We start from the raw sequence: 17,023 nt of genomic DNA, 5'->3' as shown, positions 1-17,023 counted from the left end.
ACTTCTCTGTGACCAAAACCAGCATGCTTTAAACTCTTGCCATCAGATGAACGGAAGGCGAATATGTATGCTATGAGGAACATGGGTAAGGTTATGTAGAGTAGTTGTAAGTTGTAGTATCAGAAAACTTAACTTCATGTTTATTGGTTTGCTGCAGATGTAAATGATAAATGGTAGATGAAAAATAACTCTAAGAAAATCTAAAAGCTATAAAATTTAGAGGGAATCTTAGAGCTTCTGTAATTCAAACTTCTACATTAATCTTTACTATAGCATCTGAGGTAAGTAGCTATTTAGCCTCTGAATCTTCCAGTCCATATGAAGCTTACTACCCTCATGAGGAAGACCACCTCATTTTAAGAAAGGTCTAATGTTAGTTTCCCTCAGAAAGATCTTTTTCTCTGTAAATTTCCTCCCTCTGACCCTGTTCCTTCCTCCCTGTTCAGCTCTTCAAAATCAAATAGGATAAATCTAGGTCTATTTCCATAGAACATTATAGTTTTTTGAAGATGGCTGCCATGTTCTGCTGAAGCAGTATCCTCTTTTTGTATCTGTACCTCTATGCTTTATTTCACTGTCTTGGCCGTGTTTGGACAGTCTCATTTTTCTAGGTACCTCTTAAACTGCAGGTCCTTGGTGAAAATTTGTGAGGCAACTTATCATCAGATACCATGTGCCAGACATAGTTCTGCATGTTAGCTTTCTTATAAATATTAGTTGACTAGTATTAACCTTTAATTATAAGCATAGGCTTTCAGAGCCCAGCTCTGGCTCATACTCAGCAACCTGGGCGAAAGACTGACCTGAATTTCAGGTTCCTCGGCTATAAAAGGAGAGGAGAGTATAACTGCTTTCATCCCATAGACTCAGAGATTTCAGGCAGATTAGCTCAGAGAGGAATGTACTGGTAAGAAGCTATTTTAATAAAGTTATAAACAGTAATAATTCATTATTGATACAAATAAAACAGCCATCGGTTAAGTATGTACATGTCAAATAAAAAGCTGAAAGCAAATCTACATGTTAACCCCCTGTTGCCTGTATTAGTCTATTATTCATAAGCAAAACACCTTTTTCTCAAAATGAATGCAGACTCTACAGAAGCTTGTAGGAGAAAAAGGGACCATGGTCCTTCAGCATTTCCTTCTGTAACCCACACCCAGGCATTTGCTATTCTCTTTAAAGAAAATCGTTTTATATACATGTGTATATATGTATTTTTTCATCTGTATCTAAATTAATGGGACCATACATTTTGCATCTTGCTCTTTTTTCATAACAATTTATCTTAGAGATCTTTCCATGCCAGTATATAGTTTTAGCTCTCTCATCTGGAATATAGTATTGGTTTGGCATGTATGTATAATTTTTAAGTCTCTGTTGACTCTTTAATTCAATTTGTTTTCCCCTCATTTACTTTTAGTAAAGTACTGCCATAGTATGTCCTTGTGCCCTTTTGAACATTTGTTTTTGTATCTATATAATCAGTATGTGGATTTCAGGGTCAAAGAGTAAACACATTCTAAGTAACTGCTACACTGTCCTCCAAAAAGACTGCACTATATTTAAAAACTTATTGGGAATTATTAACTGAATATTAAAGGCTATATTCTAAAGCGAGGGCAGTACCAGATGGTAATGTAGGAAGATCCTGAACTCCCCTCAACCCAGGGACACAATGAAGCTGTAACTATATATGTAACAGTTTCCTCTCAAAAAGACCAGAAGACTAGCTGAGCCACTGCTTCGTATCAAACAAGAAAAAGGCCATACCAAAGAGAGTAGTAGGAAAGTCTGAGAACTAATCATGCCATAAACCCATCTCTAGGTACACAACCCACAATTAGAAGGGAATTTATAAATCCAGAATTTCTCCCTTGAGGAGAAGGGTTCATACCTCAAATAGGGTACACCAACTTTTAAGACTTGCACCTGAGGTTAGCCTCTAAAATATCTGGCTATGGGGCACCAACTACCCAAAGGGCTACAGTGAACAGACCAACAGCTCTTAAAGAGCTTGCATGGACTCACCTGCCACAGGCCAATACAGAAGCAGCCCTCTGAAAAGCAGACTTCATGTGAAAGATTCATTTGGTAGTCTTAATGCATCACCTGGAGGAGGCTGGTGGGTGCCATCTTTGTGTTGTTCTGCTTAACTCCAGAGCACCAGTATCTCCTGAAAGGCAGCTTTTTACCTGTGTCTTGTACTTAGTGTTTACAGCTGCTGGCCAGGGATGCCCTTTAATTGTGTGGCTCTGGAACACATGGGGCTTACTTACATTCCGGAGTCCCATGAGACTGTAACAACTGAAGGCTGTTCTTAGAAGAATTTTTTCTAAGAAAAGCAACTATCTGCTGGTACAGGAGGTTTGGCCTAAGAAGAAAGCTCTATATACTTTTGTTGGGCATCGGTTTTTGCCACTGCTGCCAGGGCACACCTGTCCATTGGCTCTGGGGCCCAGTAAGGTCCTACAAGACTGAAACCAATGGAGAAAGAGGTCTTGAGACAGCAAGAAGCAACAGACCCAAGCAGCTCAGTCTTCCAAGTGACAGAGGTCTAAGTTTAACATCATGGCTACAGCCTGAGGGGCAGGCTGCCACTTGAACACACGTCTAAGCATTAACTATAAACCTTACCAGGGACATCGGAGGGCAGGTGCTATTTTTCGTGTTCTCACTCTTCCTGTTCCAGATAGCAGACTGAAATATAAGCATATTTACTTACCCTGGAGCTTCAGCCTCCTGCAGGGCAGGCCTTCCATCAGGCCCTCTTTTAGAGGCCTATGGCATGTAGGTGGGGGCAGTAACACCTTTGTGCTCCTTCTTATTGCAGCTTGCTGCTATATTCCAGAAAGCAACTTATGTACTCAGTTGGAGCCCCAGTTTTTACTACTGTGTCTGAGGGACACCTCCCTATCATGTGGCTCTGGTGGCCACCCCAGATTGCTTACAGTCCTATAAGGTGGTACATATTTGCATAATATGGAAACCAAACCCTCAGGCAGCAACTTTTAATCACCATGAATTTAAGGCCTGAGATAGTCAAGGGGACAGTGACAAGTCTTGGCACACCCTCAACTACCAAGAGGAGTTATTAAAAAGAGGCTGTTGGAACAATCACAAAATTTGAGAAACAAATGGAGATAGAGCAAGGTTAGATGAAAAGGTTCATCTACTTCGACACTGGGAGAAGTGGCTGTTTGATCTAAGGCATAGAAACTAACACAAAGTTAAAAAAAAATTCAACAGGAATATACCAATGAAAGGTAAAACCACAGAAAAATAGCTTAATGAAACAGAGATAAGTAATCTACCTGATAAAGAGTTCAAAGTATGGCCATAAAGATGCTAACCAAATGTGAAAGAATGGATGAACACACTGAGAAGGTGAAAAAGAAAAGTACCAAAGAGAAGTCATAAAACTGAAGGATACACTTAGAGGGGTTTACAGCAGAAGAGATGAAGCAGAAGAAAGTATCACTGAACTCAGAGATGGGGCACTGGCTTTCACCCAAACAAAGCAAGGGAGGAAAAAACAAAACAGAACACCAAAAGCTTAACGAACTTATAGAAAACATCACTCCCAGTGTAGGGACAGAAGGGGGCTACAACCTGCCCTCACCTAGAGAAGGAAACCAACATCCAGATCCAGGGAACCAAAAGAGATCCACACTAAAACACATTATAATTAAAATTCAAGGACAAGGAATTTTAAAAGCACCAAGAGAATTACTTGTTATGTACAAAAGAATCCCCATAAGATATTCATATTTTTCAGAGGAAACTTTGCAGGCCTGATAGGACTGGCATGATATAGTCAAAGTGCTGAAGAAAAAACTGCAACTAAAAAGAAAAAAAAACTTCCAACTAAGAATATTGTATTCTGCACCATTATCATTCAGGATTGAAGGAGAAAGAGTGTTCCAGACTAACAAAGGCTAAAGGGATTCATCACCACTAGTCATATGAAATGGTAAAGGGAGTTCTTTAAAAGCTTGTGAAGAAAAGGTGCTAATTAGCAACAAGAAAATAGGAGAGTGAAAATTTTACTGATACAGATTATAGTAAAGGCAATATATTAAATAGTATGAAGGGTAATGCAAGAGTTATAAAAGTAAGCATAACTGCAAAAATAAGGGATGCACAGAATTAAGAGGAAGTAAAATGTGACACAGAAAACAAAACGTGGTGATAGGGTTGATATAAGAGTAAGAAGGGAGAGCTTTAGAATGCCTTCAAAGTTAAACTGTACTGTTCATGAAAGTCCACTTTAAATTGTTACATTAGTGTATGTAAGGCTCACAACAGCCACAAACCAAAAGCTACATAGAGGCTTACCTCTGATATACTGCAAGGTAGGTCACAGATATTTGCAATAAAGCAAGTCACATGAAATTCCTGATTTTCTAGTACATATAAAAGCTATGTTTATACTATATTGTAGTCTATTAAGTGTGCAAAGCATTACTAAAAAAAAAAAAAAAAAAAAAAAAAAAAGTACATACCTTAATTTATTGCCCCAAATGCTAACCATCATTTGAGCTTTCAGTGAGTTGCAATCTTGCTGGTGGAGGGTCTTGCCCTGATGTTCATGGCTGGTGATTAGAGTGGCTGTGGCAATTTCTTTAAAGAATACAACCACGAAGTCTGCCACATCAATTGACTATTCTATTTATAAGATTTCTCTGTAGTATGTGATGCTGTTTGATAGACCTTTACCCACAGTACAAGTTATTTCAATATTGGAGTCAATTCTCTCAAACTTAATTAAAAAGCAGCAGCAAGGCTTTATGTAATACTCTAAACCCTTTGCTGCCACTGTTGAAGGCACTGTTCTACCTTCACAGACAGCATCTTCACCAGGTATAGATTCTATATAAAGTAACGACTTTCACTTATCCGTAAACAGCAGCTCTTCATCTGTTAGTTTTATAAGATTGCAACAATTAAAATATAATTACAAAAATTAAGACCAGTATCCCTGAAGAAGAGATGCAAAAATCTTCCATAAAACAGCAAAGTGAATTTAATATATTAAAAAGATCATTCACTATCCTCAAGTTGACTTATTTCAGGGATGCAACTCTTTGAGTATTCACAAATCAATGTAGTATATGACATCAACAAAATAAAAGGTAAAATTCCTATGACCAAATTAATATAGAAGCAGAAAAACCATTTGACAAAATACAACATCTGTTCACGATAAAAATTATCAGTAAGTAAAGTGAGTTTAGAGCCAGGCCATGTAAGACCTACCCCCTTGTACCCTAATACTCATGGTGAAACACTGAAAGCTCTTCCTGTAACATCAGGAACAAGACAAGGATTCCTACTCTTTTATTTAACATAGTCTTGGAAGTTCTAGCTGCAGCAGACAGGAAAAATAAATAAAAGGCATTCACATTGGCAAGGAAGAAATGAAACTATCACTATTTGCAAATGACATGGTAATAAAGAAAACCTAAAAACAACAAAAAATGAGAACCAATGAATTCAGTACAAACACAATGCACAGAAGTCTATTACACTGCTATAGACTACTAATAAAGTAGCAGAAAGAGAAATTAAGCAAACTCCTTTACAACTGTATCAAAAAGTATAAAATACCTGTGAATAAATTTAACTAGAGGTGAAAGATCTGTACTCTGAAAAGTACTAGATAGTTCTAAAATGGAACAATAAAAACAAATGCAATCCCTATTGAATTTCCCACAAAATCAGAGTAAATAATACTCAGGTTTGTATCATAAAAAACATCCCAGACAGCTGAAGCAATTCTTGTGAAACAGCAAAGCTGGAGGTACATACAATCCCAGATTTCAAGATATACTACAAAGTCACAGTAATCAGTATGATACACGCAGAAAAACTGACCCAGAGATTAATGGAATGGAACAGAGAACCCAAAAATAAACCCATGCTCACGCAATTAATAACATACAAAAAAGGCAAGACTGCAGTGGAGTCTCTTCAATAAATGGTGGTGGGAAAACTGGACAGCAACATACAAATGCAATGAACCACTTCCCTACATCAAACAAAAAGCAACTCAAAATGGACTAAATGCCTAAATAAATGTTAAGAGCTAAAAGCATAACACTCCACCAAAAACAAAAAACTCAGCAACACAGGCAGCAATCTCTTATACACTGGCCTTGGCAAAATTTTTCTGGATAGGCCTCCTTGGGCAGGGAAAACAAAAGCAAAAATAAACTTTTGGTAAAATACCAAACTAAAAAGCTTTTGTGCAGCCGAGGAAACCAACAAAATGACAAGCAACCTACTAAATGGGAGGAGGTAACTGCAAATGATAGATCTAATAATGGGTTCATATCTAAGATACAAAAAGCCCCCAATGATCGATTAAAAAAATGGGCAGAGAACCTGAATATATATCTTTCTGAAGAGTACACATGGCCAAGAAACATGAAAAATGTGGTCCCCATCACTAATCATTAGGGAAATGCAAATGAAAACTGAGGTATTACCACCTCACAACTCTAAGGAAGGTTCGCATCAAAAAGCCAAGTGTCAGTGACAATGTGGAGAAAAGGGAACTCTCGTGCACTGTCAGTGGGAATGTAAACTGGTGCAGCCACCAGACAAAACAGTATGGAGGTTCCTTAAGAAATTAAAAATAGCAATCTACATAATCCAATAATCACACTGCTGGGTTTTTACCCAAAAAACCCTGTAAAACACTAAATGTACAAATATATATTTAACTAAATACAAATACATGCATCCTTATTTTACCAAAGTGTTACTTACTACTGCCAACATAAGGATGCAAACTAAATGTCCACTAATAGATGAAATAAAGATGTGGTATACATACAATGAAACATTCCCTAAAAAAGAATGAAATCTTGCCATCTACAACATGGCACCCAACTAAGAGGGTATTATGCTAACTGAAACAAGTCAGAGAAAGACAAATACCATCCAATTTCACTTCAAAACAAATGAACCAAGAAAAGAAACGGTTGGTTGCTAGAGGGGAAGGTGGCAGGAGGGTGGGCAAAATAGGGGATTAAGTGGTTCAGATTCACAGTTATAAATAAGCCACAAGGATTAAAGGTACACCACAGGGAATATAGTCAATAATACTGTAATAACTTTGGTGACAGATGTAACTAGTTACTGCAGTGAGTATTTCTTAATGTATGTAACTATACGTAAACGTAAAACTGTACGTAAAATGTACGTACCCCAAACTAGTAACACTGTATTGTCAAATGTATTCCAAAAAAATAATATAATAAAAGTTTGAAATATTACAAGAGTAACTATAGTTGGAAAAATGGTGTCAAAAGAACTGCTAGATGCAGGTTTGCCATAAACCTTCAATTAAAAAAAAAAAAAACAAAAATGTATCTTTCAAGCACAATAAAATGAGGTAAGCCTGTATTAGATACAAGAAAAGATAAAAATTTAAGCATATGTTCCAACAAACCACAAAGGGCAAGAGGAGGAAAATAAGGAACAAGGAGGAACTACAAAAGAGCAAGAAAACAACTGACAAAATAATATGTACATACATACTGATTATTTTGAATGTAAATGGAATCTGCTCCAATGAAAAGACAGGGTGCCTGAATGTAAACAACAACAACAACAACAAAACAAGAAAGACCTGTCTATATCATGCCTAGAAGGGACTCACTTCAAATGTAAAGATCCATACAGACTAAAGATGAAAGCACAAAGATATCAAATGCAAATGGAAGCCACAGAAAGCAGGGATAGCTATACTGGTATCAGACAAAATACTTTAAAATGAAGACTGTAATAAAAGACAAAGAAGGAAATTACACAATAAAAGGGTCAAACAAGAGGATGCATTTGTAAATATTTATGCACCCATCATCATAAAAGCACCTGAACACATAAATTGAGACCAAAAGAGAAACAGCAGTACAACAGGAGGACTAGAAGGAGACTTTTAATACCACACATCAATAGCTAGCTTCCAAACAAAATAATTACTATGGAGACATTAGTCTTAAATGACGCATTAGACTATGTGAAATGAAAAGATATACACAGAACATTCCATCCAAAAGCAGAACACACATTCTTACAAGTGCATGTGGAATATTCTCTGGGATGGGTCATATGTTATGCCAAAAAAACAAGACTTAATTAATTTAAGAATCCAGCATTTCTTTTGACTACAGGGGTAGGAAACTAGAAATCAATTTACAAGAAAAGTGGAATACTCATAAATAGATGGAAATTAACATTCTACTTACTAAATAGCTAATAGGTTAATGAAATCAAAAGACAAAAAAGATACCTTAAGAAAAATGAAAATGGAAGTAGAACATGCAAAATTTATGGGATGTAATAAAAGCAGTTCTAAGATTGACATTCACCAGCAATGAATACCCAATACCTCAGAAAAAAGCAAAACTCTTAATCAACCTAACACCTACCTCAAAGAAGTAGAAGAATGACAAATAAAGCCCAAATTTAGGAGTAGGAGGAAATAACAAAGAGGAAATCAAGGAAACAGAAATTAAAAAGCCAAAAAAAAAAAGTTCAGTAAGACGAAGAGCTGACGGTCTGAAAAGATGAAATTTATAAACCATTCACTGGATTCACCAAGAAGGGAATGGGCTCAAATAAAGCGAGGAGACACTGTTAACTAATACTATGGGAATAAGTAAGAGACTACTATCAACAATCATCTGTCTGCAAATTGGACAATGTAATAGATATGGACAAACTTCTAGAAACAAATAGCCTTCCAGAACTTATTAATCAAATAGAAAATGTGAATAGAGCAGTTATTAGTGAGGAAATTGAATTAGTAATCATAAACCTCCCAACAAACAAAAGTCCAGGACCAGGTGGCTTCGCTGATGAATTCTACAAAACACTGAAAAAATAATCAGTACCAATTCTTTTCAAATTCTTCCAAAAAAAAAGAGTGAACACTTCCAAACTCATTTTAAAAGGCCAGCATTACCCTCATAGGAAAATCCAATAAGGATGCAAAAGAAAATTACCAGCCAATATGATGAACATAAATCCTCTATAAAACTTAGCAAACCGAATTCAACAATATATTAAAAAGATCACGTACCACAAATGGGATTTATTCAAAGATGGTTTATACAAAGACGGTTCAATATCCACAAATAAATGTTATATACCACACTAACAAAATGAAGGACAAAAGAGTCTTAACAGATTCAGAAAAAGCGTTTGACACAATTCAACATACACTTTATTAAAACTCATCAAAATTATGTAGAAGAAATGTAACTCAATATAATAAAGGGCACGTAAGACAAACCTACAGTTAATATTGTATTTAATGGTAAAAGGCTGAAAGCTTTTCCTCTAAGATCAGGAACAAGACCAGGATGTTTTTCAACACAGTATGGGTAGTCCTAGCCAGAGCAATTAGGCAAGAAAAAACCATCCATACTGGAAGAAGTAAAACCATTGTTATTTGCAGGTGACATTATGTAGAGATAAATCTAAGGAATCCACCAAAAAACTGTTAGAATGAACAAGTTAAATTCAGTGTAAGGTGAAGATACAAAATCAATATACAGAAACTGATTTTATTTCTATTCACTAATAATGGGCTATCAAGAAGAGGAACAAAAAAATAATTCCATTTACAGCTGCATCAAAAAGAACAGAGTATCTAAGAACTTAACCAAGGTGAAAAGCCACAGGACTATTAGATGTCAGTTCAAGGATTCAAACCAGGTTTGTACAAACCTTGTATCTATCTTATACATTTTTTGCTATAGTCTGCCTTTCTAATTCTCCAGTAAAGGACAAATGCAGTGAATGCATAGTCAGATTTCTTTGCTTAAAGTTATACTGTTACATAAGTATTGTAAATCACTTATAGGTCTTCATTTTGGAATAAAAAAAGTGAATGCCAGGAGGAGACACACAGTATTGTTAAGGTGTGGTCTGACAAAAGGGAATGAATAAAAAAGCATATAAAGTGTAATGTATGTATACTCTAGCTCAACCTACCATCTATTTTTTTCTATTAGGCACATCATCTTTGCTCCAAGTAGCCACAACAAATATGCTGGAGAATCATTTCCTGGGATCTATGATGCTATGTTTGATATTGAAAATAAAGAAGACCCTCATTCAGCCTGGACAGAAGTAAAGAAACACATTTCTATTGCAGCCTTTACAATTCAAGCAGCAGCAGGGACTCTGACAGAAGTGTTAGAGTGAGGTCCCAGCCAAGTGGCTAGCCATTTAAAGTGTTACTGAAAGTCTGAGGATAAAACTCTTGATTTTGATAATTCATGATGCCAGAGTATTCTATAATCTTGCTTTTCATGTCATGTTTTGACTTTAGACTTCCATCCTGTCAAAAACAAACACCCCAGTTGTGGGGCAGAAAAACAAAGTAACTGAAAATTCCCTTAAATGTCAAGGAATGTGGGACTTTGGCACATTGCTAGTAAAAATGTAAAATGGTACAACCACTTTGAAAAAGAGTTCATTAATTTTACAAAGTTAAACATACAGTTGACTCTTGAACAACATGGGTCTGAACCGCACACATCCACTTACACGTGAATTTTCTTCTCATAAATATAGTACTGTATATGCATTTTTTCTTGATGATTACATTTTCTTCATTTTTAATTGTTAAGAATACAGCATATAATATACAAAATAGGGGTTAATCAATCTGCTATCAGTAAGGCTTCTCCTCAATAGTAGACTATCAGCTGTTAAATTTTTAGGGAGTTAAAGTTATTCAGATTTTTGACTGCATGGTGGACTGGCACCTGTAACCCTCACATTGTTCAAGGGTCAACTACAGTAACCTTTGCAAGTTATTATTTCAAAAGTTATTTTGTTTTCATCATCTTTAAGAAAAGACAAATGATTATGTGGTACAACAGTGTAATTAAGGATGTTACAGAACATGCCTGAACTATTTCTTAAAAACATCTTCCCCTAAGAATACTTTACCTATGAGACGGTTTATGTAAGCCACCTGGTAACCACAAAGCAAAAACCTAGTGATGAAACCTAAAAAAAGGGGAGACTGAACAAATCACCATGGAAATGCACTTTACAAAGGTAGAATATAGAAAAAGGTACAAAATAGGAAATACAGGAGATACAAGACTAGAAGGCAAACAATAAGATGGTAGTATAAGTAATTATGAATGGACTGATTTCACCAAAGGGCAGAGTGACTGGATGAAAAAGAAAAAAAAAAAAAAAAAGGACCTAACTCCACTCTACAGGAAATTCACTTTAGCTTTCAAGACATACACACACTCAAGTATAGGAATAGAAGAGGATATTCCATGTAGGTGGATACCAAAAAAAGTGGGTGTAGCCATACTTACGCCAGAAAAAAATACACTTCAAGCCCAAAACACTAGCAAGTGTGATAAAAGAAGTCATCACATAATGATAAAGTAACAAAGACGTCAAGAAGAGAGAATGCTCAAAAATATACACACATGCAGCATCAGAGCACCATGATTAAAAAAATTTTACCAGATTTAAATGGAGAAATGAGCAATACATTAATAGGGAACTTTAATACTACTCAATAAATTAATCATGCAGTCAGAAAATCAAAAAGGAAATACTGGAATTGAACCAAAACATATTCCAAAACAAAGTGATTTAGCAGTTATATACAGTAATATTCCATCCAAGAACAGTATAATACACACTTTTCTCAAGGGCATATGAACATTTTCCAGGGCAGATCCTATGACAGGGCACACAACAAATTTCAGCAAACTAAGACTAAAAGTATACCGACTCTCTTTTCTGATCACAGTCGTATAAATTAGACATCAGCAAGAGGAAGCTAGAAAAATCTAGTACATGGGAACTAATAACACACTTCTAAACAGTAAGTCAAAAAATAAAAATGGGAAATTAAAACAAATGAAAAAGGGAATGTGACACATCAAATCTTATGGGATAAAAGCAAAGCAGTCAAGAGTCAAGTTTATAGCATGAAATGCGTTATCCTAAGAAATTACAAAGATCTCGACCTAACTGTACCCCTCTAGGAAATATAAAAAGAATATGCTTACAGGAAGCAGAAGGAAGGAAAGAAAATCAAAGCAGAAAAAATAAAAACCCTATTTCAGAAAAAAACTACCCATAAAACTAAATGCTGGTTCATCAAAGAGATAAAACTGACAAAACTATTAGCCAGACTTCGACAAAGACATAAAATTATAAATGAAAAAGACCATACAAGTGGTACTACAAAATACACAGGATCATAAGAGACACACACACACACAAATGTGAAAAGACAATAATGAGCAAGAGATTGAATCAGTCATTTAAAACCTCCCAGTACAAAAAATAACCCAGGACACCAGAGGGCTTTATCGGCAAGTTCCAATAAACACTCAAAGAATTAGTACCAGTCTTTCTCAAACTCTTCCAAAAATATGAAGTACAGGGAATACTTCCAAACTCAGATTAACAGGCCAGCATTATCCTGGCACCAAAGCCAGATAAGAATACAACAAAAAAGCAGTGTCTGGGTGGCTCAATCAGTTAAACATCCAACTCTTGATTTCAGCTCAGGTCATAATCTCAGGGCTATGAGACTGAGCCCCATGCAGACACTGGGCACAGAGCCTGCTTAAGACTCTCTCCCTCTCCTTCCTAGTCTGCCCACTATTCATTGGTGCGCGTGCTCTCTCCCTAAAAACAAAACCACAAAAAAATGAACTATAAACCACTATTCCTGATAAACATAAACATAAAAATTCTCAACAAAGTATTAGCAAACCAAATTCAAGAACACATAAATTATACACCAGGGCTAGATGAGATTTTTCCCTGGGTTGCAAGGATGATTCAACATACACAAATCAATACATGACTTTTCATCACATTAATGAAATGAAATCACATTAATGTAATGAAAGAAACATCATGATCATCTATGCATTTGACAGAATGCAAAATCCTTCCATGATAACTTTTGGCAGACTGAGTATAGCAGTAACATACCCCAAGGTAATAAAGGCGATGTGTGACAAACCTCCAGCTAACATGATATTCAGCTGAGAAGAACTGAAAGCTTTCCCTCACATCCAAATCAGCAAGAAAGAAGTCAAACTGTCCCATTTGCAGTTATAGGACTTTGTTTACGCCAAATCCCAAAGACAACCAAAACACTGCTGGAACTAATATTTCAGTAAAGTTGAATGACGCATGATCAATGTACAGAAATAAGTTACCTTCCTATACACTAAGGATGAAATACCTGAGAAGAAAATTATCCCATTCACAGCATCACAAAAGATCTATTTAGGAATAAATTTCACCAAGGAAATGAAAGATATACAATGAAAACTAAGACTTAGCTAAAAAATGAAAAGACACAACCAAATGGAAAGACATAATTTGTTAATGGATCTAAAGAATTAGTATTAAAAAGTCCATACTACCCAAAGCCATCTAGAGTCAATGCAATCTCCATCAAAATACCGATGGCATTCCTTACAGAATAGAAAAACAATCTTAAAATCTGTATGAAACCCCAAATTGCCAAAGCACTCTTGAAGGAAAAGAACAATGCTGGAGGTACCACATTCACTGATTTCAAACTATACTACAAAGCAACAGCAATAAAAACAGCATGGTGCCAACACTAAAACAGACATATAGAAAGGGAGCAAAGAGCACCCAATGGGGAAAAGAGGATTCTTCAAAAGATGGGTGTTGGGAAAACTGGATAAACACAATGAAATGAGACTCCTCTTACCACTCACAAAAATCAACCTGAAATGGATCAAAGACTTATACAAAAGACCTTATACTACAAAACTACAGGAAAACATAAAGAAGCAGCTCAACAATGGTCACAGCAGTGTTTGAAATATCCCAAAAGCACACGAAAGTAAAAAAAAAAAAAAAAAAAAAAAAAAAAAAAAAAAAAAAAAAAAGCAACAAAATGAAAAAGCAAGCTATGGAATGGGAGAAAATTTTTGCTAATCAGGTATCTGACAAAGTACTCAAATCCAAGACACATAAAGAACTCCTATAACCGGACACAGAAACACCCAAGAGTCCAAAAACTGGGAAGAACTAAACAGATACTTTCTCAAGACCTCTATCCACATGGTCAACAGGTACAAGAAAAGATGTTTCACTTCAATAACCATCTGGAAAATGCAAATTAAAACCACAGGGAGGGATGCCTGGGTGGCTCAGTCAATTAAGCGTCTGCCTTCGACTCAGGTCATGATCCTGGGATTGGGGTCCTGGAACTAAGTCCTGCATCGGACTCCCTGGTCAGTGGAAGCCTGCTTCTCCCTCTGCCTGCAGCTCCTCTGGCTTGTGTGCAAACACACTCTGACAAGTAAATAAATAAAATCTTTAACACAAAAACCACAAGAAGATATCACCTTATTATATCTTTTCAAATGGCTATCAACAAAAAGACAAACGTAGCAAGGATGCGGAGAAAAGGGAGCCCTTGTGCACTGCTGGAAGGAATATACATTTATACAGCTACTATAGATAACAGTATGGAAGTTCCTTAAAAAAAAGAAATAACTAAAAAACCGTAACATAAAATCTAGTAATTCTACTTCTGGGTATTTATCCAAAGAAAATGAAAACATTAATTCAGAATGACATATGCATACCCATGTTCACTGCAGCACTATTTACAACAGCCAAGATATGGAAAGAACCTGTGTCCATTGACAGATGAATGGATTAAAAAGATGTGATATGTATACACACACACACACACACACACACACATTCACTCATGAGAAAGAAGGATATCCTGTCATTTGTGACAACATGGATGAAGGACTTGGCACATTATACTAAGTGATGTAAGTCAGACAGAGAAAGACAAGTGCAATATGCTGTGACTTATCTGTGGAATTTAGAAAGGCCAAAGTTGTAGAAACAGAAAATAAAATGGTGGTTACCAGGGGACAGAGGTTATGGGATCAAGAACAGATGGAGTTTAAGGGTACAAATTTGTAATACACAGTTAATATGCCTTAGAAATATAATGACCATACAATGAATAAAAACAAGAAATTGTTATTAAATTCATCAAACTTGCTAAGAGATTTGAACTTAATTATTCCAACTTCCAAAAATAATTATCAAATAATTATGTAATGTGATAGAGGTGCTAATTACTACTTCAATGGCAACCATATTACAATATGTAAGTGTATCAAATTCACATGTTGTACACTTTAACAGTCCTTGGAAGCAAACCTGTGTGGTTGGTCAATTACCACCAGCATGAAGAAGTCACTAAAGTGTTTTTGTTAAATGAAGTAATTAAGCAAAGGGATGGCTACAATGCTGAAGATGCTTACAGACTTTTAGATCTTATTAAAAATGTTAATAAAACTTATAAATCTCATACCTATCAAACTCAGTACTTCTTGGAGAGTAACTAAGAAAGCTAAAAATCAGCTAGTCTCAAGGTTATCTGGCAAAGTGTAATATATAAAAAGTAAATCAACCATGTATGCTAGAGATTTCCCTTTGGAAGACGGGCCCTGTAATTTATAACGTAATGTGGTTTTTGATTCATTAAACACTTAGGGTTCAGGTTTTAAAAGTCCCTTCTAATTTGATAGAATATCTTCCCTAACTCTTCACAAATGATAACCCATCCAGTTTTCACATAATTGAAAGAACGAGTCTGTCTGCAAAACACCAATAATTTTAATGTGTTGCTTCTTTCACCCCATTACAGTGCCTATGTACTGTATCTATGTATCTGCTTATGTACACAGAGATGTAGAAAGTTGTTCCAAAGTCCAGGTGACAGTAAGGCCAACTTACAGGCACAAGAGTTTACAAGACAAATTCATTGCCATCACTCTATTACTTTCATTCAGTCCTGCAGACTCCATCCATAATTCTTCTGAATTGCCCACCTGTCCATTAAGGTCCTTATCAAGTATTTCAGTGGCTCCACTGTTCAGTGCAAAAACTAAAAACCCACTATCCTTTCGTGATAATTTGGTCATTTGATACTAAGACTAATAAACAAATGGCAGTTACAATTTTACGTTTTGCATGTTTAGGTGTGTTTAGTGTCATGTTAAAGAGTTTAAGGACTTAGGAATCAAAGTCCCTCAATTTAAAATCTAATTTCACCATTTGCTACTTATGTGACCTGACGCAATGTATGTGGTTTTCCTTTGCCTCTGCTTCTCTATCAGTAAAATATGACTATTAGTATGTAATCATATGGAGGTGTTCAAAAATCAAATGAAAAGCTATTAAAAACACTTAAAGTACTTGGCAACTTCTAGGTGCCAAACTCTTGAACAAAAAAAATAGCTATATAGTTACATCTACAGTCTTGAATTACTTGTAACTAATACCTAAATTCCTAAACCTCAACTCCAAAATCTATGAAGTCTTCTAACCTAATCACTAGTGAATTATGAAGTCTTGATGTTAGACACTTACTTTTCCTGGTTTAAAATTACCTGCTTGAAAAATGGAACTAGAATTCCACCTAACTGAATACCATTGTTCTAATTTTCCTTATCTTGGTATTGGCTTTCTGCTCCCTTAAATTTACTCCTCTCCTCTGCCTCCAACTCAGGCTTTCCTTGCTCATAATTTAAGAAGTTTTATGGTTAGGTGGGAGAAGTGCCCTGGAAGGAATCCTTAAGGTATCAAAACCAGTCCAAGTTGGCCTTCAATATAATGTCTGTAATCTGAGACTAGTCTGTTATTAGAATCTAGCTTTCATTTGTACGGAGCCTTTTCAAGTTTTACACACAATTATAATTTCAAGAAACCCACTAATCCTAATAAACTCAATGCAGTGAATGTTATAATTTGTGGATTTGCTGATACACATAATCTTTACATTCTCTTCCACCTTAAGAATATATCATGCCTAACCAAATTGTTTAATCACTGAACTGACAGAATCAAGCAAGAGATAGTCTGTGGTGAATTTTGTTTTGTCAACCCAGCAGCCTTCTTTCCCCATTCTTCTGGCAAATAACTTTTC

The 17,023-nt window shown here is 35.7% G+C and overlaps 1 protein-coding gene across 2 annotated transcripts in view; it reads left to right on the top strand.

Moving 5' to 3' along the window:
* The window catches only part of LOC116598484 (N-acetylated-alpha-linked acidic dipeptidase 2), a 53,442-nt gene extending 42,230 nt beyond the window's left edge, over nt 1–11,212 (top strand). For both annotated transcript variants that reach the window (XM_032357331.1, XM_032357332.1), the window contains one exon: nt 10,032–11,212. In XM_032357331.1, coding sequence (XP_032213222.1) covers nt 10,032–10,224 — 193 coding nt within the window. In that variant the 3' untranslated portion in view covers nt 10,225–11,212. The remainder of the gene's footprint in view (nt 1–10,031) is intronic.
* The last annotated feature ends 5,811 nt before the right edge of the window (nt 11,213–17,023 follow it).

Source organism: Mustela erminea, chromosome 9, assembly GCF_009829155.1.
Source record: "Mustela erminea isolate mMusErm1 chromosome 9, mMusErm1.Pri, whole genome shotgun sequence".
Taxonomy (NCBI): domain Eukaryota; kingdom Metazoa; phylum Chordata; class Mammalia; order Carnivora; family Mustelidae; genus Mustela; species Mustela erminea.
Note: the sequence above shows the minus strand (reverse complement) of the source record. Positions and strands in the feature narration are given on the sequence as shown.